Source organism: Topomyia yanbarensis, chromosome 2 (genome assembly GCF_030247195.1).
Source record: "Topomyia yanbarensis strain Yona2022 chromosome 2, ASM3024719v1, whole genome shotgun sequence".
Classification (NCBI taxonomy): Eukaryota; Metazoa; Arthropoda; class Insecta; order Diptera; family Culicidae; genus Topomyia; species Topomyia yanbarensis.
In genome coordinates, this window is record NC_080671.1 from 206,422,851 (window position 1) to 206,447,446 (window position 24,596).

The following is a 24,596-nucleotide window of genomic DNA, read 5'->3' on the forward strand; positions in this document are numbered from 1 at the left end:
GTAAGAATGCATTATAACCAATAATAATAATAATGATACTGAATGATACTAAATAATTATTTTAATATTAAAAAGGAGTTTAAATGGCGCCCAATCGCTAATTCGTCCTAGTTAAAAATTTGGGTTGAGGGGGGCACGCATTTTTGGCCTAGGGCGAAATGCCGATCAGACCGGTTCTACACCAAAAATGTACTATAAGGAAACTATAAGGAACACTATGGCAATTTAAGAAATGGAATTGGAATGGAATGGCCACTCACGGCCCCACATACCTGCTCCGGAATGTCCGTTCCGGGGTCAATTAACCAAATGGTTCCAAAACCACGAGATACAGCCTACTGATGCAATTCCAAGAATTTTGATACCCATATTGCTAGTATTCCATTGAAGTTCACAAATAGCATCCCAGTACTGGAACCTGCTTCCGGAAATCGGGATCCCCGGGAACCGAATGAAGTAACCCGATTTCTTTTTACCGAGCCCAAAAGCGGATGAGTTCCTGAATCCAAAACACCCAAAAACATCAAAATCGGTTGGAAATTACCTTAGTTATTGGCATTTCAGTTTTGTGGGTACCCGGGTACCCACGTCGGCCTGTTACGTAGTAAAAAAAATTCAGGAGCCCCTCTTAACTCCCCCTTAATATATCAACAATATTATTAACCCAAAAGCTTGACATAGTGAAGTTCTAAGATGTCACAAAGTTTCAATTTCCAGCTATGGATAAAACATAGGAATTTTTATCAATTGAAACCCAAAAAGGTACCCGGGTACCGCGTCGGACACATAACAGTTAATCCGAATCGCTCTTATTCGGTCCACTGAACGTCAAAACTCAAACAATTCACTGCATGGTCGTGTTGATTTCGCTTCTGGGGCTGTTATCTCAATTAATGAACAATTTTGTTTAAAAAACAGCTCTTATAAAAAATAAATACGAACCAATCGTTGATCTTTCAAATGCAATTGATAGATTGAAAATCGAATCACAATGCTTGAAGATATGTAGTTTAAAAAAAACATTTTTGTTGTATAAATCACTTGCAACTGTTCAAACAAAATGGATCGAACCATCATTGCTACGGTAAAAATATGCTCCATTGAAAGTTTCAAAAATCTCTAGAACAATGCATTTGAGAGGAAAGCAACCCGATTTTTCAAGAGCCACTCTACCTCAAATCTTTTTAAAAAAATGTAACAAATTAACCATTATACATCGACCTGTTTATTCAGCAATTTTGCTTCAATTTATTTGTGTTATTATGTTGTAGGGCATTGCGCAGGTAAACTTCACACATCTAAACAGTCGATACTTTGAACACCCTAACCACAAGGACCACCCTAATTCCATTCATTTGAAAAAATCACCAAAAAAACTAACAAATTTGCCAAAGACATAAAGCTAAAACAAACTATTTGGGGGCTATTAGTTTTGTATTCCTAAATACGGCTTTGGGACGCACTATGGTCAGCTTTTGATATGTACTAGAAATTTAGTGCCAAGTTTTGTAGTGAAGTCGTAATAATCGAAAGAGAAAGAGGATCACAATGTTACTAAGGTTCCCCTCTTAACTCCCCCTTAATATATCAACAATATTATTAACCCAAAAGCTTGACATAGTGAAGTTCTAAGATGTCACAAAGTTTCAATTTCCAGCTATGGATAAAACATAGGAATTTTTATCAATTGAAACCCAAAAAGGTACCCGGGTACCGCGTCGGACACATAACAGTTAATCCGAATCGCTCTTATTCGGTCCACTGAACGTCAAAACTCAAACAATTCACTGCATGGTCGTGTTGATTTCGCTTCTGGGGCTGTTATCTCAATTAATGAACAATTTTGTTTAAAAAACAGCTCTTATAAAAAATAAATACGAACCAATCGTTGATCTTTCAAATGCAATTGATAGATTGAAAATCGAATCACAATGCTTGAAGATATGTAGTTTAAAAAAAAACATTTTTGTTGTATAAATCACTTGCAACTGTTCAAACAAAATGGATCGAACCATCATTGCTACGGTAAAAATATGCTCCATTGAAAGTTTCAAAAATCTCTAGAACAATGCATTTGAGAGGAAAGCAACCCGATTTTTCAAGAGCCACTCTACCTCAAATCTTTTTAAAAAAATGTAACAAATTAACCATTATACATCGACCTGTTTATTCAGCAATTTTGCTTCAATTTATTTGTGTTATTATGTTGTAGGGCATTGCGCAGGTAAACTTCACACATCTAAACAGTCGATACTTTGAACACCCTAACCACAAGGACCACCCTAATTCCATTCATTTGAAAAAATCACCAAAAAAACTAACAAATTTGCCAAAGACATAAAGCTAAAACAAACTATTTGGGGGCTATTAGTTTTGTATTCCTAAATACGGCTTTGGGACGCACTATGGTCAGCTTTTGATATGTACTAGAAATTTAGTGCCAAGTTTTGTAGTGAAGTCGTAATAATCGAAAGAGAAAGAGGATCACAATGTTACTAAGGTTCTATTGAAAATTTTCTCCAGAACTAGTCTTATTATGCGTGCATGCGCATTCCTCTGTACTTGACTCTCAAATTGCAAAGACTCTGGGTCTTATTATAAAAATTGAGACACTAGTTACACTGCTACCAGTTATACATAAATAATTCATTTGTATACTTATTGTAATCATTAAATACAACACGTATAGTGTAAAATTTAGTTAACCCTTAAATGCATAACGCTGTTTTAAAACAATATTGCGAAAACCATCTCAAAATTATCACAGTAATGTATTGAAGCTATGAGTCAATTTTCACAAAATTTGATAAAAAATTGAATGGCGCCTTTAAGGGTTTATATGACTCCAATGTTTGGAAATAAAGTCAAATGTGATACCAATTGATACAAAAAATATCTATTGTAAATTTTTAAAAGACTAAGTACAACAAGAATGTTGCCAAAAACGGAACCCAATTGTTGCCAAAATCGGAGTGTGCCAAAAAGGGAGCATGTCAAAAAGTGTACGTGCCAAAAACGGAATCATACTGTATTTTCGAAATTGATTTTTCCATCTTGTGATGAAATTACTCGATTAAATTTGTTATGTTATAAATCCCATTTAACTAGATCTCAATTCATCTATTTAGTGCATCAAGAAAAATTCCCGAAATATACCTCTATTTTCTCGCTCTATAGTGGTGTAACCCCTTAATTTACAAACCATTGATTCACATGCGATGTTTTTCCGCCAAATTGATTTATGATTTATGTTATTGGAATGCCTTGCACACTGCGCTCCATTTCACGACAGACGTGCGCGCTTTCATTTAGTATATCGGGTAATTTTTCACGCAGTATTTTGATTCCCGGAGACGGCAGCAGACCGTTAGAATCAGTTCCTTCCTACTCAGGGAAGCGAGGCAGAACACTTTATGGCCACCAGCCGCTGGCAGTATTCTGATGTTTGTTTTCCAAGAAAATAAATTAGGTAGATACTTATAACCCACGCGCAAAATAACAGCAACAGCACCGGCATCGAAATGGCGTTCACGCGAAAGTGATTCATTCAATTATTGCGAATTTCATTCTCATGATTCTTGGCTCCAAAAATTCGTGCGAGTGTGGACTCACACCCTAAACGAAAATGGTCTGAGGAGAATGACTATGAATGAACATGTGCTGTGAGTTAGTTTATTCTCTGTCTCCCGTCGCTCTCACTCTCTCGAGCTTGATTTCGGCTCTCGTTTTCAATCTTTGCGATGGTTCTTTCAATTATTGCCTTCCGATAAATCTAGCACCGAAAGCCATTCGGCAGATGAGTTCAATTCGCATTCAGGCGAATGAAAATTATACAACCTTGAAGGACAGCCTCTGAGCCGTCAAAACGCTCATGGGAAGCCGGGTGCGCGATCGTAGGTGTGACCATAAAGCACTACACACACTGTCAAGTGCAACGATGAGACGGTAGGTGTACAGTTAATGCACATAGGTTGCAGAAATAGGTTGTGTCTCAAGCCCGATTGCACACTGATAAATAACAATAACAAATAACAAAATGAAATGAAGAATCCTCTTGTAACAACAAATCGACTCGTGAAGACTGCAAGTCAATCCAACAACATCTGACAAAGTTATAAGCGCGCAAAGTTGATGGTGTCATGGGTTGTAGTTGGAGTGGCTCGGTCGAAAGTGAAAAACCTGTTTTAATCCACCTAGCGGTGCAATTGTGCCTTTCTCATTTCTCTAAACTATGGCACGGAGGCTTTTTATGTTCAACATAATTGTGGAAATGTCCATTACATTCTTAGTACACTTTGCACTTATACACAATGGCATGCCAGCCACGAACTTGATGAGCTACGTGTCGACGGTGAAACACTTGAAACAAAAAAATATCATACTCCATTAGCCTAATCATCATTAGATCAATGTTATCTGCTTGCTAACTCATTTTGTCATGCGGGGCTGGGTATGTGAAGAGGGCGAAAGTCCCATGAACGAACGACTCCCCAGCTTAAATTGGTATGCTTTGTGATACAGTGGTGGTTTAAAGATGAGGGGGTTGAAAGGGAGGGGTATGAGGGCTGGATGGGGTGGTGGTCTGAGGGGTGATTTAAGGAGATTTTTAAAGGAGGGGCGCGAACAGTAGAGGGGGGGGGTGTAACCCCTCTCCGTAAACCATCAACTACGCCCCTGTTAAAATCCAGAAACCCTAAACGAGTCGAAAAAAAATTTGGCCGGGATTAGGTTGACGTTTTTCAGAGTGATTGCATAACCTTTCTATATGAGAAAGGCAAAAATGTGCCAAAATCCAAAAAAGTGAATCGTAGTCAAATTTTTTTTTCGAGTTTGCATCAAATCTCGACGTTTCATGCACCTTGAACACATTTAGCATCAAAAATAAAAATTCTATTTTTAATTTTTCCTATAGTTTATATGAGAAATTTCTGTATGGCCGCACTCTGAAACCCGTAATTCCGGAACCAGAATTCCGATCGATCCAAAATTCAATAGCAGCCGATGGGAAGGTTGCACCTTTCATTTGAGACTAAGTTTGGGCAAATCGGTCCAGCCATCTCTGAGAAAAATGAGTGACATTATTTGACACATACGCACATACATACACACACACATACACACACACATACACACACACATACACACACACATACACACACATACACACACACACATACACACACACATACACACACATACACACACACATACATACATACACACACACATACAGACTTTTTCCGATCTCGACGAACTGAGTCGAATGGGATATGACACCCGGCCCTCCGGGCCGGGATTAGGTTGACGTTTTTCAGAGTGATTGCATAACCTTTCTATATGAGAAAGGCAAAAATGTGCCAAAATCCAAAAAAGTGAATCGTAGTCAAATTTTTTTTTCGAGTTTGCATCAAATCTCGACGTTTCATGCACCTTGAACACATTTAGCATCAAAAATAAAAATTCAGTTTTTAATTTTTCCTATAGTTTATATGAGAAATTTCTGTGTGGCCGCACTCTGAAACCCGTAATTCCGGAACCAGAATTCCGATCGATCCAAAATTCAATAGCAGCCGATGGGAAGGTTGCACCTTTCATTTGAGACTAAGTTTGGGCAAATCGGTCCAGCCATCTCTGAGAAAAATGAGTGACATTATTTGACACATACGCACATACATACACACACACACATACACACACATACAGACACATACACACACATACATACACACACACATACAGACTTTTTCCGATCTCGACGAACTGAGTCGAATGGGATATGACACTCGGCCCTCCGGGCCGGGATTAGGTTGACGTTTTTCAGAGTGATTGCATAACCTTTCTATATAAGAAAGGCAAAAAACGGCTTATGATGAACGCACGATTTGCATGAGGTAGATATGTAACTACATGAATTTCAACTTTTAATAACACGAAATGCTGACCATATTGAAGGGTAGTGTCTTCGGAAAACTGGATCAGAATGTCAAGGGCTTTCCGATGAAGGACAGACTAACGCAGAATTCTGCCACCAGGTGGCGCTAGGCAGTAGGCAAAGACCTCTAGCTAACATATATATTGGGTCATATCTAATGCGCGTTTCCACGCGATCATGGATCGGTCACGTCCGAAAACTCATACTCTCGGTCCTAGCAGCCTACGTACATGCCTTCAGTTGGACAATCCCAAAAATATGACACGTAATGTACACCGCACAACAAGTTTCGGGGCGTGATTGCCGAGTGCTCTACTGATACGGTACAACTCCCTCTCTTCTAGTATCTGAACCGTACACTCAACATTAAGCATCAGACTCGCGGTTTGTGTGAACATTCAAAAATTCTCGCGAATATCCAAATGACCCGACCACACGGTTATACAATCGAATGTATACACACGAAGTTACATGCTCACTAGCACACGTCACAAATTTGGTTTGATCAGTGGTGTGTTCTAGTAATTTTTCTATTCATGCCTTTGAAGTGTTTAAATAGTTATTCGTAAGTTACGAACTAAAAACTAACTCTACCGTACAGCTTCACTCTTACTCTTTGATGGGGACATTTTCACCCCAGATCAAAGCTTTTTAAAAAAGGAGCACATTTCAAAATATTGAAAAGCAAGATGTTATTATGCGGAGGACGGTTATAACTCCCGTCGGAAGGAACCGAAAACGGTTGTTTTTCAATCTTCATCTATAAATGAACGTACACCGATTTGGTACATTTCATATACCATTTTTAGAAAAAGTGCCAAATGTTTGTCTTTTTATCGCCAATTGCTACAAAAATGATAACATGCATGTTCCTCTCAGTGCCTCAGTGCGTCATTCGAATACAGCAAAACGGTGGTGCCTTCGGGAAGTCCTCCAGCTCGTCAGTGGTATTCCGGTTAATAAGTAAATGCCAGGTTCAATACCCGCATCCTAATAGAATTACCATAGTACGTGATCGAAGATTGTCGTGACTGCTCTGAAAACTGGCCGCGGATGGAAGTCACACGGTGATCAAGTTAAAAACAGGAATTCGAATCGTCGGAAGAATTAGTTCACTATAAGCTGGAGTTCGTATATGGATGATTGCGCTACAAACTGTAAGTAGTATACGGGTAGAATATCGTGCCATGGGAATGAGATCAGTAAGTATTAGGTACAATTTACCGTATTAAATACATGATTCCAAATCGTTCGTGGCGTTTTCGAAGATTTCAGATTTGCTTGTTTTTCTTAATGGCCGTTTCCAGTCGGTTCTATTTTCCTATTACGTAGTTTCATTACAGGAGTTCGCTCTGTAGTTCTGAAGTTTCAAGAGGCTTTAGGGAGAAATTTTCTTAATGGTTCCTAACCACTAAATAGGCTCGCGGTTGCGAGGGTGAATAATAAGTTATCCTGATTAGCAAACAACACTTGAATGACTGACGTCAAAAAAGGGGTTTTTCCGCATTTGATTTTTTGAGTTTTTGTGATTTTGTTTGTTTTGTGTGTGTTCAAATGTTAACCCATCTCTTGTGCCTTTTTCTTTCTTTATTTCAGAGAGCGAGTAAAGACGCTATATCCTAGGCTCATTAGCCAGGACAGGGTTAATACTTTTGTCCCATCCCAGGAATGGACCAAAGGAGTGACATTAACCCTCTTAGCCAAGTCACTCCCAACGATTTATCAAACCCCCATCAAATTGAAACGATTGGTACGGTTGTCCACGTTTCTTCATTATTCAAGGTTCAAAATAATTCGTTGATTAAATTCTTCATTAAATGAATAATTTGATTGCCGTATAATTTTGAATCATCTCCATTTTGTACGCTGCACAGTTGGCCTGGCCGCTTTAATGATTGTGTCATATACTATATGTGCCACAAACATTAATATTGACAAGAAAAATTGCAGACGAACGTCCATGACACCATCAACTACAACCCATGACACCATCAACTACAACCCATGACACCATCAACTACAACCCATGACACCATCAACTTTGAGTCGATTTGTTGTTACAAGAGGATTCTTCATTTTTCTCACAAAAACATTGGTCGATTACAGCGCCACCTAGGTCTGAAAATGTGAAACTGATGTGTTTCTCCACACATTTGGTCAATTTTTCCTATACAAACTTTGAGCCGTTTGCGGAACCACTTCTATTGTACCAAATGAGCTGAAATTTTCAGGGAAGATTATTAGCCACCCAAACTATCATATTCAGGTGCAAGGTTTGAAATTCCGCACTTAGCATTTTTTACATACAACTTTGGAACACTCTAATGCACAACCTTATTAAGTTTGTTTAGTAAAATTTTGAGAGAAAACTATATTCCGGTGCAATGATATATTATTTTGAAAAAAAAAAATGAATCTCCGAAACGTCTAAGCGGGGCAGCATAAATTGATATTTTATGTAGAATTAAATGATTGATATTTTATGTAGAATTAAATTTCATAAGGTTGAATGGAGAGCAGTGAATCTAGTTATGTAAGGTATGCAAACTAATCTCGATGGAACTATCCAAGTTAGTCTTGGATATCACATACATTTGGAGCAACATGATGTTGCTTCAAGATGTTCTCAAACCCTATTCGGCAGATTTCACTCCGCCACCCGCGTTACAACTTGGTGAGGTCAAGCTGGTGTCGAAGGGGGTCAATTAAGATTATCTGACGTATTCATTTCATCAGCGTTTCTGCATTTGCAACGACAGACAGTCGTAGTTGATTATAGGATTAGGGAATATTTATAAAATAATATATAATGTATAATTTATATTCGAACCAGTAGAACTCCTTGAGCGTATCATATACGAGTTCCGACTGAAATCGAATATTCAATGAAAGAAATCTTTTCTATGAGCAGCGGTAAGCGAGTTTTACAAGAGGGAATGAGACACTTACTACCATTGAAATGAAATCTGTAAGTAGCACTAACACACATCTATTTTCAGGAACTGTACGAGATGGTACTGAGTCTGTGGCCTTCGACTGGCATAGTCCATTATCATTGGTTTGGAAGTCTTCTTGGCTGGTTGGTAGATATGAGCTCCTACTTGCAAGTTGATAGATCAATTCGTTTTGGTAAGGGACATATGGATCCTGCTATAGTTGTCGACTTTTTTTTACCGTGGGTATGAAGCTAGTTCAGGAAAGGAGTGCAAGACTGGCACCTAAGAGATAGTTAATTATTCAAGACTTGTTCTTATGATTATTTAGCTCGACCAAGCACACCGGCTCTTAGAAATGATAGGCAGCCCTTTCGTGTCGGTGTGGTCTGTTCGAGTCGAACCAGGCGGACATTCGGTTCGAGCAAACTTTATGGGGAATAGTGGATAAATATTTCTTATGTCTTTATGAGCAGATTCTTGTTGTGAAACACTTCACGCGTTTTCACGCGTGTGGCTACTCAGCATAATGATAGTAGAAAAAACTGAGGATTTGCTTGATCCATACTGCAATAAATACGTATATTGACTAGAACGAGGATAATCGAAGTCTGTTATAAGCCATAGATGAAATAAGATAAATAAGTTATAAATGTTTACCGTATCAATTAACAGTCGATTGATCCGCTTCGGATCTAGGAGACAAAAATCATTACACATCATCAGTGATTTCATATAACAACTTACATTTTCCCTTGCGTAATCTGCCCAGGTTCGCAAATCAGTCCCATAGTGATAGAAAATTCCATAGAAAACGGGACAAATATGCGATCATGGGCAGTTCTCAGGTCTAATTTTTAGTCACAAAAATAGCATAAGCGGGAAGCTCTATTTTTTGCTTTTGGAAGAAATCGTCTCTCTAATCGCATAGAATGCTTGTGGAGGCCTAAAGTGACAGTAGAAGGGTGCGTCGCGCCGCCGCCGCCGCCACGCCGACGATTGCAGGTAAAAATAGCATCTACGCCGTCGCCACGCCGCACAGTGGGGCCGGGCCGGCCAAAACCTCCAAAATTTATAGTCGATTTTCACACATTTTATATTTTTTTTTTCTAAATGTACATTACCTAAAGCGGTATTCACCAAATTTTTGAGTCAATCGATTGAAAAATATAAGTGCTACATTTTTTAAACCGTACAAGGTCTTGAAAATCTGCATGAATTTGAGTGACAAAAAGTTTTTGTTCATTCTAATTCATCTCGCTTTAACAGGTACTATAACGTTAATCTAACAACACATATAGGCTAATAGAATATCATCTCAGGAATTCAATGGTGTATTTCGATTTGAGAAATAATGAGTATTTAAAAAGTTACTAATAAAATCAATATAACTATGTTGTTTAACGCAGACTTATTTACATTCAGAGTGTCATCTCTTTATCGGTAAAAGCGTGTTGAAGGATATCGTCTAGTACAACTGACGTAGAATTTTATCTAGTTTTCAAAAATCACAGTGCCATCCTGCGCCGTATTGGGCAGAAGGTTGATATTTAGACATTTGTAAAATTAGTTTTTTCATGGAGACGCATGGTGTTTTTTGATTTCATGAAGTTTTGCATTATTATTCAGCGGTGGATTTCTTTTTCTGAACACTGCTTGTAAATTCAGGATTTGGGGCGATTTCCTTGATACAAATATAAGTATGCCTTAACCGTCTTGCAACTATGACTCTTGTTTCTACATTTTCACAGTTATCTGCAGTATTGAAAAATTCAAATAAATACAAGCCAACGAGGCAAACTAACTGCAACTATTATTATATCTTTCCATCAATCCTTTGGTAGGTATTGGTCGTTAGCTTTACTGGTGACCGATGTAAAGTAAACACGTGAGTGTGGGAAAAGTTCTTTTTACCCGATTTTTAGTTAATGGCCCGTAATGCAACATTTATTTTCAAGTACAAACTCCCTATTGAATCTATCACAATCAACAATCAAATTCAAAATCTCACTCAATAATTCACTTCCAAATTGATGAATTCATGCAAAAACGCTCACGCCTCTTTTTAAAGCATACACATAGAGTGCAAAGTATAGGAAGGAATATGGTTTTCGTACGCAAAACCAAGTCAGTACCCACAAGGAGAGATATTCATATCATCATTGGAATTGAAAATCAATGCAAAAGTATTGAGTGGCTGAGCTGCAGTATGCATCGTACGAGCACCTGTGAACAGAGCATAGTAGAGCATGATTTGAGATCTTCATCAAAATCAAATAAACCTGTTATCTTTTTAATAGCTTTGGCGATAACTTTAAAAAAAACTTTTAGAACCACCCTAGGCTGTCTAATTTTTATTTTAGCGTCCTAATTTAATCAAAATCGAGTTCAGCCCACTAAAATTACCCTTAGATGATATTTTCATACATTTTAAACTACTTTTAAGGTTTTGTCCAGCTTTTGTATGGAGTGGATCCACTGTGCACCGGCGTATATGCTATTTTTACCTGCAATCGTCGGTGTGGCGCGGCGACGGCGCGGCGCACACATCTAAGTGACAGTACGTTATCAAAAAGTAAAAAAAAATTAAAAAAACAGTCAATGTTCACCGCTACCACCAACAACTAAAAAAATTGCGCCGTGCTTTGCTTGAAAAAGGCCAGGCAATGAACAAAGACATGAGAAGCCCCCATCGCACAAGTAAAAAATGGTCCAAAACTACTTGGAGACACTCAACTGGGAGGTGTCACTTCATCCCGCTAATTCACCAGACCTGGCCGCTTTCGGTTATCATCTGTTTTCATCAATGGGTCACGCGCTCGGAGAACAGCACCTTCGATTCATACGAAGACGTCCGAAAATGGCTTGACAAGTGGTTTTTCTCGAAACGTTAATTTCTTTTGACGTGGTATACACAAATTACCCAAGAGATGGAAAAATGTATAGCTAGCGAGGGCAAATATTTTGAAAAAAATATTTTATTGCGTTCTTTATAAAAAATCTTTTTTTGACAAAAATATAACAAATTTAAGCGTATAAAACTTGGTAAGTTCGAATGTATGTATGTATGGATGTGTATAGGAGCAATGTATCCCTAAGCAACTGAAGGACAGCCTCTGAGCCGCCAAAACGCGCATGGGAATCCGGGTGCGCGGTTATAGGTGTGATAATAAAGCACTGCACACACTAACAAGTTCAGTGGTGAGACGGTAGGTGTATAGTTAATGCATATAGATTGCAGAAATAGGTTGTTGAGACAGTCCGATTGCAGACTGATATATAACAATAACAAATAAATAATAAACGCCTGGTCTGTCAATTTTGGTGCTAGTTTGGAATTATAAACTAACTAGTCCCAAGTTAGTTCTAATTATTGATGAGATGAATTCGAAACAATAAATCTAACTTTATCTAAATTACTACTGTATCTATTTTGTTGGATATTTTCGGCAAATTAAGATTAAGAGACAACGAAAGCAATGAAATTGAACAAAACGGATAGGTATTCTAGAGTGAATCAGTTATAAACTTAGAACGGAAAACTAGAACTAGGCAGACGCATATGGACATGATCAAAAAGAAAAGGTAAGAGTTCTTTGCCTTCTGCGAAGTAGGAGTTGGCCGTTGCACCCAAGTCTACCGCATGGTCATTGACAGAACATAACTCATCATCATGTCTTACCGCCGACGCCGGCAAAAGAAACTTCACAAATCCTCTCCTAGAACGACCATGCGATCATTATTTATTTCTTCTGCTGGCATCAAGCCGTGCCGTATGCATTCAATCGACACCAAGCTATCGGCGTCATGTCCATATGAGCCTGCCTAGTCCTAGTTTTCCGTTCTAAGTTTATAACTGATTCACTCTAGAATACCTATCCGTCTTCCAATTTCATTGATTTCGTCGTCTCTTAGTCTTAAATTTGCCGAAAATAGCCAACAAAATCTATCTGCAGCTTTTAATAGTGACAATAGACCAATCATTAAGCAGACGCTTCAATTTTAGGGTAGTTGTTGCAGTTGTTTCGATCCTAGCTCACAGATCGAGGGATAATGGTTGGATATTGCCGGGCATTCATATTTACTTCTACACCAGGAGCCACCCAGGGAAGCTACATGGGATCGTTGAAGTCTACTTCACATTAATGACGCGTGTTTAGTGTCTTTCGCAGACGATCTCAATATATTTTATCTCATCCGCTCGATTGATGATTGCAGATTTCTCCAAAAACAGCTCAAAGCCATGTTTGTAGTGTAACAAGAACCGCGTGTGTGGAAATCCGAAGAAATGCTCGATGGTCGTCTTCTTGCGAAAGAAATTCTGGCAGAGCTCTGCCTGCCAGATCCTCAGAAATTTTCTTGGCAACTAACAAGTAAATGGGAGGTTCTCTTTCGACTGTCCTAGGTTTTAACTCGTCTGATATGGTCACCTTACTACAGTGTCGGTTTTACTTACCCGTAATTCCCGTACAAATTATTTTTTATGCTCTTTATCACTTGAAACAATTGTCTTATTTGGGCTCAGCTTGCGTTGCGATTATTATAAAATGAGTCGCAGATGATTTTCGCGTATAATGTGGCATATGTATATCAAATCAATACACTAGGTAAACTACATTCATTTTACACTGTATTTCCTACGAAATGTTCTTGAATGAGCTCCTCATAATTAACCTGCCCTACTAACACAAATTCCTATTCCTGAAATATCTATGAAAGTAGTATGGGTTCCCTGCACTTTCGCTAGTAGATATTGAACTAACATTCCTTCCCTTTCTCGGCGATTGTAAGGACGTGGCCAATAGGCTGGGGCAAAAATGAGATTCCAGCTCCGAGCAACTTTTAGGTACCATTTGGGCCCCAGAGCAACTGTGCAAATTCTTAGCTCAATACCTGAAAATATATTTTTGCGCCCACTGTTTAAAGTTTACATGGGATTTTGTATGGGAAAATTAACTTTCACAAAATAATATCGCATATCACATCAATCGGTTTTGCTAAATAACTTTTTCCACAAGTATCAGATCGTTTCGCGGTCTTCTAGACTTTGTTTCCTAGGCAAATTTCCTATAAAAATCAGACATCTATTGATTTTAGGAGGTAACGGGCGACTCCAGGAAGAATTATTTTGCAAAAGGCGATTTTCCCATGCGAAATCCCATGTAAACCTTAAACTGTGGGCGCACAAATATAGTTTCACCGATCGAGCTAAAATTTTGCAGAGTTGTTCTCGGAGCTAAATGGGACCCAAAAAGTTACTCGGAGCAAATTTTTATTTTTTTTACATTTCTTACAAAAGAAATGTATAGAATTCGCTCAAACTTTGCAAACTTTTTCCGAGGCCCGGAGGGCCGAGCCTCATATACCAATCGACTCAGCTCGACAAATTGGGACAATGTCTGTATGTGTGTGTGTGGGTATGTATGTATGTGCACTAATGTCATGTAATTATCTCAGCAACCGCTGAACCGATCTTAACGAAATTAGTTTCAAATGAAAGGCCTAACGTTGCCATTTGACACTATTATTTTTGTTTTTCGATGTGTTGTTTACTTTATGAGATATGGATGATTTTATTAAAAAACAAAGGATTTAAAGCAAATAACTTTCGAACAATGTAATGCGGCCATATTATGTGCACCTAATTAGAAAGCCTGTGAAATACCTTTCAAACAAGCTATAGATTGTCAAAATCCGTTTACGAACGGAGGAGATATTAAAAATTTTGTATTTTTGTTCCTCGCTTACCAATTTCCACTAACTAATAATGAGATCGTTGCATACAGAGTATTGGTTTACGGATGTTTTAGGGACAAAACTAAACCGATTTTGCATATCGGGGTATGAAAACACATCGGCGTGATTCAAGGAATTCGATTCCAAAAATATTTTGTGAATTTACTTAATAATTAATTAGCTATTTTCCAAAAATTAATACACAAGTTTATTTCAAAAACAAAACAATGTGTAAATTCACTTCAAAGTGAAAATTTGTCCAGAGTTGATGTATTTATCCGTTGGATTAAGCATTGCGTTCAATCGTGAGACAGACGTTGGATGGTATTTGAATGCACAGATCGCCAGCTTATCCACCTAGTAGTGAGAAAATAGATTTCTAACATAATTCATATTCATATTATACTCGTCGCATCACCAAGAGCAACTGTGTTTTTGATTAACAAAATTCTAATGAAAGTTTATCTTCTATTGCAAGATTTGTTATACTAATTGTGGCGTAAAAATTATCAGTTGTATTATGTACTAGCTGTAACCCGGTGCGCTTCGCTACACCCATCAGGACTAAACGAAATATTTTAAAAATACTAAAAATACCAAATATTTTTGCTCGCGGATAGACAATGTTCTTAGTTTGACCACCTGGAGCGCAATTAAATTAATTGCTCTGTTTTTCTACACACAATCGTTTGAAAACCCTTGATATCATTCGAATTCGAGGTACATCTGCTCCTTTATATTTTCTAGCTACAATGGTCGCTTAAATGAAATTTTTCAACCAAAGCACAGTTGTGGTGGGTCGATGTTGCGCAGTAACTAATATAATAGGCACACAAAGTTTCAATTGCAACACATGCGGTGCACAGTGTTGCAAAACGACGTCTTCACGATCAAAATTTAATAAATCCTGATCCATTGGTTTTGGAGAATGGATTTTTTCGAAGAATTTTCTGGATATAAATAGATGCATGTTTTGATATAATAAATTGAGTGATTAATCCCCTAAAAGTGAGATACAAAATTTATTTCTCCAAATAATTTAGCTAGAAGCTCACTGTCTTCAGTAAAGTTCTAGAAAATATTATTGTGAAAATCTTTACTGAAGATACTAAAGCTCTATATAGTAACAGTAGCGAGATATGTAGGTTTGCTTGGGATAGACCCATTCAAAACAGTTTTCGAATATAACTTTTTACGATTACTTTTTATTATTAAAAGTGTCTTCTACAAAGTTGTTAAAAGCGATAAAATACACATTTTTATAACAACGATGAATCTGTAGCTCTCGGAACAACAAAGTTATTGTCAATTTTCGAATATTTTTTATCAATTTACACCTTAAGCAACTTCCTTACTCGCAAAAATTCGTAGAAAGAACTTTATTTTTTCGATTAAATATAAAAACCTTCGTCTGACGGAGACTGCTGAGTTGGTAACGTATAAAACCAATACTCCTGAAAGCATGGTGGATCGACTGAATTAAATAATTCAATACGATAATCCATAGATTTATATGCGTAACAGAATTACCATCGATTTTATTTTGGATGGAGTAGTGTATGAAATTGAAGTCAATTTACGCAATCGATTAATTCTTCAACAGATTGTATTATGTTACAAAATCATGTGGAAATGTGGTGCAAGTTATTGTTGCATCGATTAACATTTTCCCAACCCATATATCTAACTTTTTTGGCGAATTAACCTGCGAAGGTGACTATAAGAATCATTCAATAAAAGTATGCATATATAGTGAAAAGTTCTGTTTTCGAAACATATTTCCAATGATACGAAGACATAACGGAGTGTTGGTGGACGTGGGTAAAGTTAATTCATAAAAAATGGTGCATTTAAAAAAATATTTTGGCGATACAGAGAGTGTTAGTATATTCATTCAGTTTCCATATATTTACTGCACAATTGAACAGTATTTCTTCAAATATCATAGCAGAATACTAAAAATTGAGCCAGTGACAGAAAATCTCTGGAGGTATCTCGTTTAAAACTTGCTTTGTGGTGTAAATCATAAATCAAGATATATTGGACCAATCGTTTTCAAGGTTTGTATAGTTCTTCTACATTTTTTCTTAATATTTTAATTTTTTATAGCATTCTGCAGCTAAAAATGCCATTTTCGCTAAAAAAAAATCATGAAACTTATTTTTGTGAACAAAGTTATGATCTTTAATGATGTTATGATATGAAGGAGAACTGTGCAAAATTTCAAACAATTTGGTTCAGTAGATTTAAAGTTATTCTGTACATTGCATTTATTCGTGGTGTCTCCTGAAGATTTTCAATATTTTGCGGTGAACATTAAGGAAAATATTGCTTAAATGTTGCATTATTGTCTGAATAGACTAACACTCTCGGTATCGCCAATTTTTTTAAGCACGATATTTTTTCAACAATAATCCTACCCCCTTAAGCAAGAACTGATTTCATCAGTAGGTGTCGACTAACGGATAAAATTTGACGAAGATCGCGGACCACGCTACCAAATATTTGATTAGTTCCTTTTATGGGTCATCGTGAATTCGTCCTATATAACAGTGTTGCATTCTTTTAGCATTTTGCTTACATCCGAATTTAGATTGATATTGCAAGTAACGTTTTCCGCAAGCGCAAGATTTAGTGGCTGTTTTAGGGCAGAGCTGTTCGTCCATAATCCAGCAATGTTGATTTAACTTCAGATGAAGCGATCGCAGGTGCAATTTTCAATTTAATTTTCGACAAATTCATGCAATTCATCAGTATTATATTGTCATTCGCGTAATAGATCTCTATCAAATAAATTCTTGCCATTTCATTTATGTGCTGGTAAACATACATGCAACAAAATTTTAGATTTTTGAAGTAATTGATAGATATTGCATCAGAAACCCTCCCTCTCCTTCAGATTCCGAAACCAACAATCATGTCCACCGTTTTGGTGCCAAATCATATATAATATATATAGCTAAAAAAAGTTCTTCAGTACACCCCCCCCCCTCCCTTTCCTCGGATTAGGTACTTCTCACCCTTCCCATCGTTCACAAAAACCACCCCATGACCATCTCCTTAGTGGAAGGAATACTTATGTCAAAATTGAATTCATCGCTAATAATCACATTGAATGAATAGATAAGGATTACTTCAGATCTCTCCCCCCCCCCCCCTTTCTTGGTCCACTCCCATCATCCATCGGCTCAGTGGGAGAAATACATATGTCAAATACTAATAAATATGAAGATATAAATAATTCTTTGCCTAAAAAACAACCCCCCCCCCCCTAAAGCTAAGTGTACCCCCAAAAAAAACATTCCATGAACATCTTGGGGAAAAGAATACGTATGCCAAATTTCATCAAGATCGGACTTGTAGTTTAGAAGTAGTTAGCGGACATACATACAAACATACATTGATTTTTATATATATATATATATATTGATGATAATAAAGATGGAAGGAATCAAAATTTTGCTCTATATCCAAATTAATGTCACAGCACTAACCATCATTTACAATTCCTCACTTGTCGCCCCTCCCTACCACCGATCTCTCACAATCGTGTTCGTGGCAACTGTCACGACTCAGATCTATCCTGATATTTCCAAATCCATTTCTAAGATGTGTCATAAGATCTTCAACTAATCTGAAAAATTTGTTAGTATCCGTTAATTTAATCTTGCGATGTATTTGTTCAGGTTGAAGCAAACAAACTTATTTTTGTCATCTGTTTCCCTATAAACAGTTTTCCATTTTAGTGTAGAACAGAGCCACTCGCGCAAATAAATTCTACTTGAAAAAGAAAATATTTGTGGTCCTGGCAAAATTTGCAAAATATTTGTATTATGAGAAAACTATAATTAATTTATGTTCCAACCCTGCTTTCCTCTGAAGATGAGGGGCTATTCCTTCGAAATATTGCGCGAAGGAGAGTCATATGACCAAAAACCGAAAACTACATCAACTCCAATTTAATTCAATTTTATACTGAGCGTTTGTATATACTATAATTAGGAAATCCTAGGGTATTTCAAATTGGGTAATATGGTTGCTTGAAGACCAAAATGTTGAAAGAGACATTCCACGTGCACTTGCCTATTTTAAACTTTTCGTATCTCTACTGAATTGTTTAATGAAACATATGCTCAAATGTGTCATCTGAAAATTGAGAACACCTATTTTGGGTTGATATTATTGAAAATACAGATTACCTGCATTGCAATGCACTAGTATGAAAAATAACCGGATCAAATTCCAAAAATATCCACAATTAAATCCGGGAAAAATGGCGCCAAAGGGCCCCTGAACTAACGAACTATACTTGCATCCCAGTAAAAGGATGCTTTTAACTTATAGCAATGGTTTCAATTGCCCAAATTTGCCTTATGCTGAGAACGCTTCAATTCAAGCTTCAATGATAGAATTAGTACAGGCAGACGTTTCGTTTGAGTACTCCGTATTCTACGCGTAAATTAGCGAGGATTACAATCACAGTTTGTGCATTGGACAGAGAGTTGATATCGCCGAATTTTTGTCATACATATTACTATGTAACTATAACTGATACTGAGTTGTACTGGAAACTCTAATATACATTTTTCATGATCAATGTGACTAAAAGCATACTTGTTATATATTTTCGATGAATTTAAATACTTATTCTGGTAGTTTGAACCATTCCTTTGTCATGGTATTGTTTTGTGTAGGACTCATAAACCCATATCTCTAGAACAAGAATTCCGAACGAAACATTGCTGGACCTGAAAATTCTATTCTGTACAAAAATCATTTTTCAGATATCTGTGACCAAAAAACATATTTTAATTCCAAGACAAATTCCTGAATTCTAGATTTCCTGATGACTAATTAAGGCCCATCAATAAACTAGAAACACCAGATAATCTTAAAACGCTGTCAACAAAAGAAGAACGAAAACGTGCTATTTGCAATGAGATTTTCACAAACACTTCAGAATATTCGGAAACAATGGTTTTAGAATTCGTGAAATTCGTTTTATTCATTTATTTTATTTAACTAACTTTTTAAAAAAAAATTCTATTTACTCATTTTTTTCAGATCCTTCATTTCATGGATTATAATTGCCATTTTTTTATTTTAAATGTTTGACTTATTTTAAATATATAATCATTTCATTATATTTTTTTTTCTTTTAGCATTTTGTTGATTCATTTTGTTCATTTGACCTCATTTAATCTCTTGTATTCATCTCATTCTTTGTATGCATTCCGATCAGTTTATTATCTCATGCATCTTATTCGTATCATTCATTCAATTTATTTTATTCACTTTTTTCGTGTTATGCAATTTTATATTATTTTTCGGTTCACACATTTTATTCATTTTAATAATCTGACTAATTTTGTTCAGTAATTAGTTTTATTAATTTAATCTAGAACATTAATTAAACACAATTTAATTTATTCTATTAATTCTCTTATTTTTCATATAGCGGATTTTTTTAAATTTCAATCATATTATTGTTCAAAAGCAAACTAAATGAAAAAAATGATAAAATATATAGTGTTGGACCCTGTTGTGTTTGATCATTCAAAAGACAGGTACGACGTGCGGCTAATATTTAAGTTCCGGAAGGAAGGTGCTAGACCAGCAAAGAGACCACGGAATTTACGGGTCGGATTGGCGAATTTGAATCCGAAATATTTCAGTGGACACGAAACTTCGGTAGGGTTCGGTGTAACGAAATTCAAACTTCTGCTACGCGGTCGACTGCACCTTTATTAACAAACCTTAGCACTTGGGTAGCGTTGAAATTTATTCTTCGTGGTCCGTTCTCGGTGGTGGTTTATTTCAATATGACTGTACCTCGAAGGCAATATTTCAGTTGACGTATACATTTTAGTGTTGGTGGCCGGTCATACATGTATGCAAAAATTTTCCTTCACCTAAATTTGTGGGTTCGGCTAATATACAGAAAAAAAACATCGAATCTGAACATATAGAAAGAAAGCACTTTTATTCATTTTATCACTTTCTTCATGTTGTTTATTTTATTCATTTTATTGATTTTATTAACCCTCTGCATACCCTGTTTTTTTTATGAACAACTTCGTTTTCGAATAGTTATAACTTTGGGGTTAGACAAGATTTCCTCACCAAAAAGTAAAACTAATAATTGTGATAATCACCGTTTATTTGAGGGCTAATAGTTACATGAAATATTAGTAGAACTAAAGGTATTGCAATTGTTCTGATTGGATTTCACTAGAGCAGTGCTACCAGAGACATTTTCAGTTATTGGTGAAAAATTATTTTTGTCTTCAAATATTGTTGAAAACTGATAAATTTGATCAATGTAGACTGCTTTCGGCTATCTTTTCTGTCGAACTATTGAAAACTTTGCAGGAGATGTGTATTAAGGATTGGTATGTAAAAAATTGAGCAGCTTCTCACACTTATAGACAAGCATCTATCTTGATCAAAACAGGTTTTACGTTTTTCTTTACTCTAACACTTTTAAGAAAAACGTTTTTGGAACCATATATGATCTAGAAAAATCATAGGTATGAAATGGTTAATTTTATCCATATTATTTATCTTATTAATTCAATTTTTTATGGTTTTAATCATATTATTAGCCATTTTATTAAATTGTTAATTTTCCCCAGTTCATATATTGTATTCAGTTTCTTCATTTTATTAATTCGGTTTAGTCAGTTCTTTTTATTAGTGGATGACAGTTTGTTAGCTTAAAACAATTTAATTTACTCTCTTAATTTCATAACTTTTTTAATATTGTCTAATTTTTATTTGAGATAATTTGATTTATTTTATTAATATGATTTATATTAATCATTCTATGCATTTTATGAATAACTTTTTTATTGTTTTGCTTCATTATTATTTTAATGCTTTATTTTGATTATTATTTTTCTTTAATTTATTCAGTTTATTCGAAGTATTATTCGTGCAGGACTCGAAACTGTGCCTATCTCACATCTAATTGCTTGCCAACTTTGCGTGTGTTCGGCAAACTAATGAATGATACAACAGTGATATGTGTAAGAAATGTCTCATCTCACTGATAGGTGGATTAAATCGGTTTTTCATATAACCATGTCCCACACTAGTGGCCAAGTGTACACTGTGATGCTTGTCCACTATGAAGAAACAGCATTAATCCCAACTGTTTTGTTTTTTCCGACACAGTATGGTGGATATCTTGTTAAATAGTAGCTTAGTATTGTACAGCCACCCACGATTTGTGCAATCGTATCTATGCTACGCTATGCTATTGTGGCATATTTATATCTTTTATTTGACTCTATCATCATGTTAAGGGTTTTTGCTCACGCTTTGTCTTACATCTATTTATTCCAATGAAAAAAAATCAGAACACTCTTTGGGACCGTGCAATGAAGTATATGGGGTACAAACCCGGCTACTGGTTGGCTTATTTCACCTACTGTTCTATTCCACTCATTGCATATGTTTGGTTTTTAATTCGACGTCGAGATAAAAAAGAGGTTTGAAGAATACATATGATCGCACTTTTAGTAGTTTTCACGAGTTCATTTTATAAATTAGAACCTTTCACCGCTAGTTACATGTAGTATATCGTTTCTTTGCTCCTATTTAGGAAACATTTGTCTCCCGCATTTTGAAGTTCGCCAATGAAAACCCATGGATGTGGGCCGTCCTCGTGGTAGTTGTAGGTTTGCCACTAGCAATCGTCATTTATTTAGCTTGCTCGTCAAAGGTAGACAAACCATTCACAGATTCAATTATTCAGAGTGATGAACTATTTTTTCACGTTCGACTACGATGACAACTTGTTCATCACCTCAGAATAATTGAATCTAATTATCTGAAAAGCACTCACTAATGTACAATCCTCGAGCAGGGAGCGACACAATCGCCATCGGCAAGGGCTAAGAAAACTGACGAATACGTACCGGACAGTGAAGAACCTACAAGTAGTAAATCTAATCTTAACTTACCCAGTGATGTTGAACGGACACAAATGGTAGATGCAAATATCGCAAATGCAGAAAATGGCAATGATGACGAGGAGGAGGAGGACGAAGAGGACGATGCAGATGAAAACGATGAAAAAGTCGTTGATGATAATGACGCAGCAGATGAGCTCCCAGAAGAATCTAGCCAAAGTGCCAAAGAGATCGAGGGAGGTGTGAAGAAACGAAAGCCTAGAAGAGAATGAAACGTTCCCTTTTCTAATTACCAAACCACAAAATTATTTTAACTAAGTTTTGTTTCCTGCTAGTGCGTAATCTTATACTTATAAAATATTTTTATTGTATTATTGTTTCAACGTGGTATAGTACATCGAGCATATGTAATACTTATTGTAACAAACCAGAACCAGCCTGAAATAAATGTGTAGATACATCATTCAATAATTAGGGTAGGTTGTGGCTATCAATCATTTCAATGTATTTGAACAAATAACAGCACATCTTACGATATTGCCCATAAATATGCGTTTCGTTTCGACAAACATCTTGGAACAATAAAAAGAGAAAACATATTTCGTTTTTATTTGGCTGATAAGTTGTACGAAGCATTCTACGTGTTCACTAGGGATAATGATGTTAACCATAAGGTAAACATGATAAACAACATTCTTAGAACAATAAAAAACAAAAAAATATTGGTTGTTTTATTTGACTAACAGAATTGCACAAGTTTCATTTTCTCCGAGAAAAGTCAACAAATCCACAAAATAATACAATAGACCTTTCTCGTTCGACCTAACCCCCTTTTTTGTTATTTTTATTCAAAAGATTACACATTTTTAAGAATATTTCCGCTGAAATGAGACTTTTTAGAGCTATCGTGATTTTTAGTGAATTTTTTAAATTTGAAATATGCAAGAATGTTGAATATTTTTTTCACCTTTGCAAGAATGGTGGGACTCAAGATATGTGTTTGCGCAACACTGTTTTGGCAACGCGGCAAATGAAGTGGTGAGTCGCAGTACAAAATTCATTGGTAATGTAAACAAATTAAAGTGAACCTCTCGCTGGAGAACATTGCATGATAATGTTTAACCTCACGTTTTTGACAGTTCATAGAGATTGTTTACATGGTCTTGAAATTTTTGTTGCTTCGATCATAGTATGAGAAACTTGGTTTGGTTCGTTGCTAAATGCTAAAACCTTACAAACAAGCTCGCTCAGCTGTAATTTTTTATTTGATGTCGGCATCATGCATTGTTTCGTTAGATTTAACATTTTGACATTTCTTGTACATGATTCGTTGAAGAAGTAAGCAATTTCTAGTCAAGCATTTGAAAAAGGCCTACTGCCAAATGCAAACAAGTCGAATTTTCATGTTCTCTATTAAAATCCTTGGACAGAACCTGTGGATAGATGTTTTCTTTTTTTTGATAATTTTATCTCTTCTCTTGCATAGTCACTCTTTCTTCCTCACATATTTTGAATGGACTGGCTGCATTTGACAGTTCCCTCTGACTGCATTTGACGGTTCCCTTTGGCTGCATTTGACAGTTCCCCCTGGCTGTATTTGACAATAGGTTTTTTCGTACCCGCACGTCCCGTCCCAGACAGTCCCAACTATCTATCTGGCCATGTACATAAACATAACGCAACAATGGATTATGAAGAGTTTTGATAATGATTTTATCACAAATTATAAAAGGGCCTGGCTGATATAAAAGTCCTACCTAGTAATCCCCCTATTATGAAATGATTAAAAAGGATTATTGTAACTGATTACAAAACGATTATAAAGGCAGTGAAATACGTACTCAATGAATTAAGGGGAGTGTCTGATGTAAACAATATGCGCATTAAAGGCTAAAATGTCAGCTACGGCTGCTGGTGTTTCTGCAATCGGTTTGCCTTCGGCCACGCCGGTGGACATTCGCCTAACGGGAATATTCAGCGATTCCGATCAGTACCGTCTTTACGCATGGGCACACTGGGCCAGGGCCAGGGATCCCGAGCTTTTAGGGGCCCCCAACTTGTGATGAATATAGAATCATT

At 36.3% G+C, this 24,596-nt stretch overlaps 1 protein-coding gene across 6 annotated transcripts in view; it reads left to right on the top strand.

Moving 5' to 3' along the window:
- Positions 1-23,239, top strand: part of LOC131682777 (calnexin-like) — a 95,051-nt gene extending 71,812 nt beyond the window's left edge. For 3 of the 6 annotated variants that reach the window (XM_058964510.1, XM_058964511.1, XM_058964513.1), the window contains 2 exons: positions 21,963-22,094; positions 22,472-23,239. In XM_058964510.1, coding sequence (XP_058820493.1) covers positions 21,963-22,094; positions 22,472-22,789 — 450 coding nt within the window. In that variant the 3' untranslated portion in view covers positions 22,790-23,239. Of the gene's footprint in view, positions 1-8,931; positions 9,062-21,962; positions 22,095-22,207; positions 22,328-22,471 lie in introns of all 6 variants that reach the window. The other 3 variants (XM_058964516.1, XM_058964514.1, XM_058964515.1) reach the window with 3 other exon arrangements.
- The last annotated feature ends 1,357 nt before the right edge of the window (positions 23,240-24,596 follow it).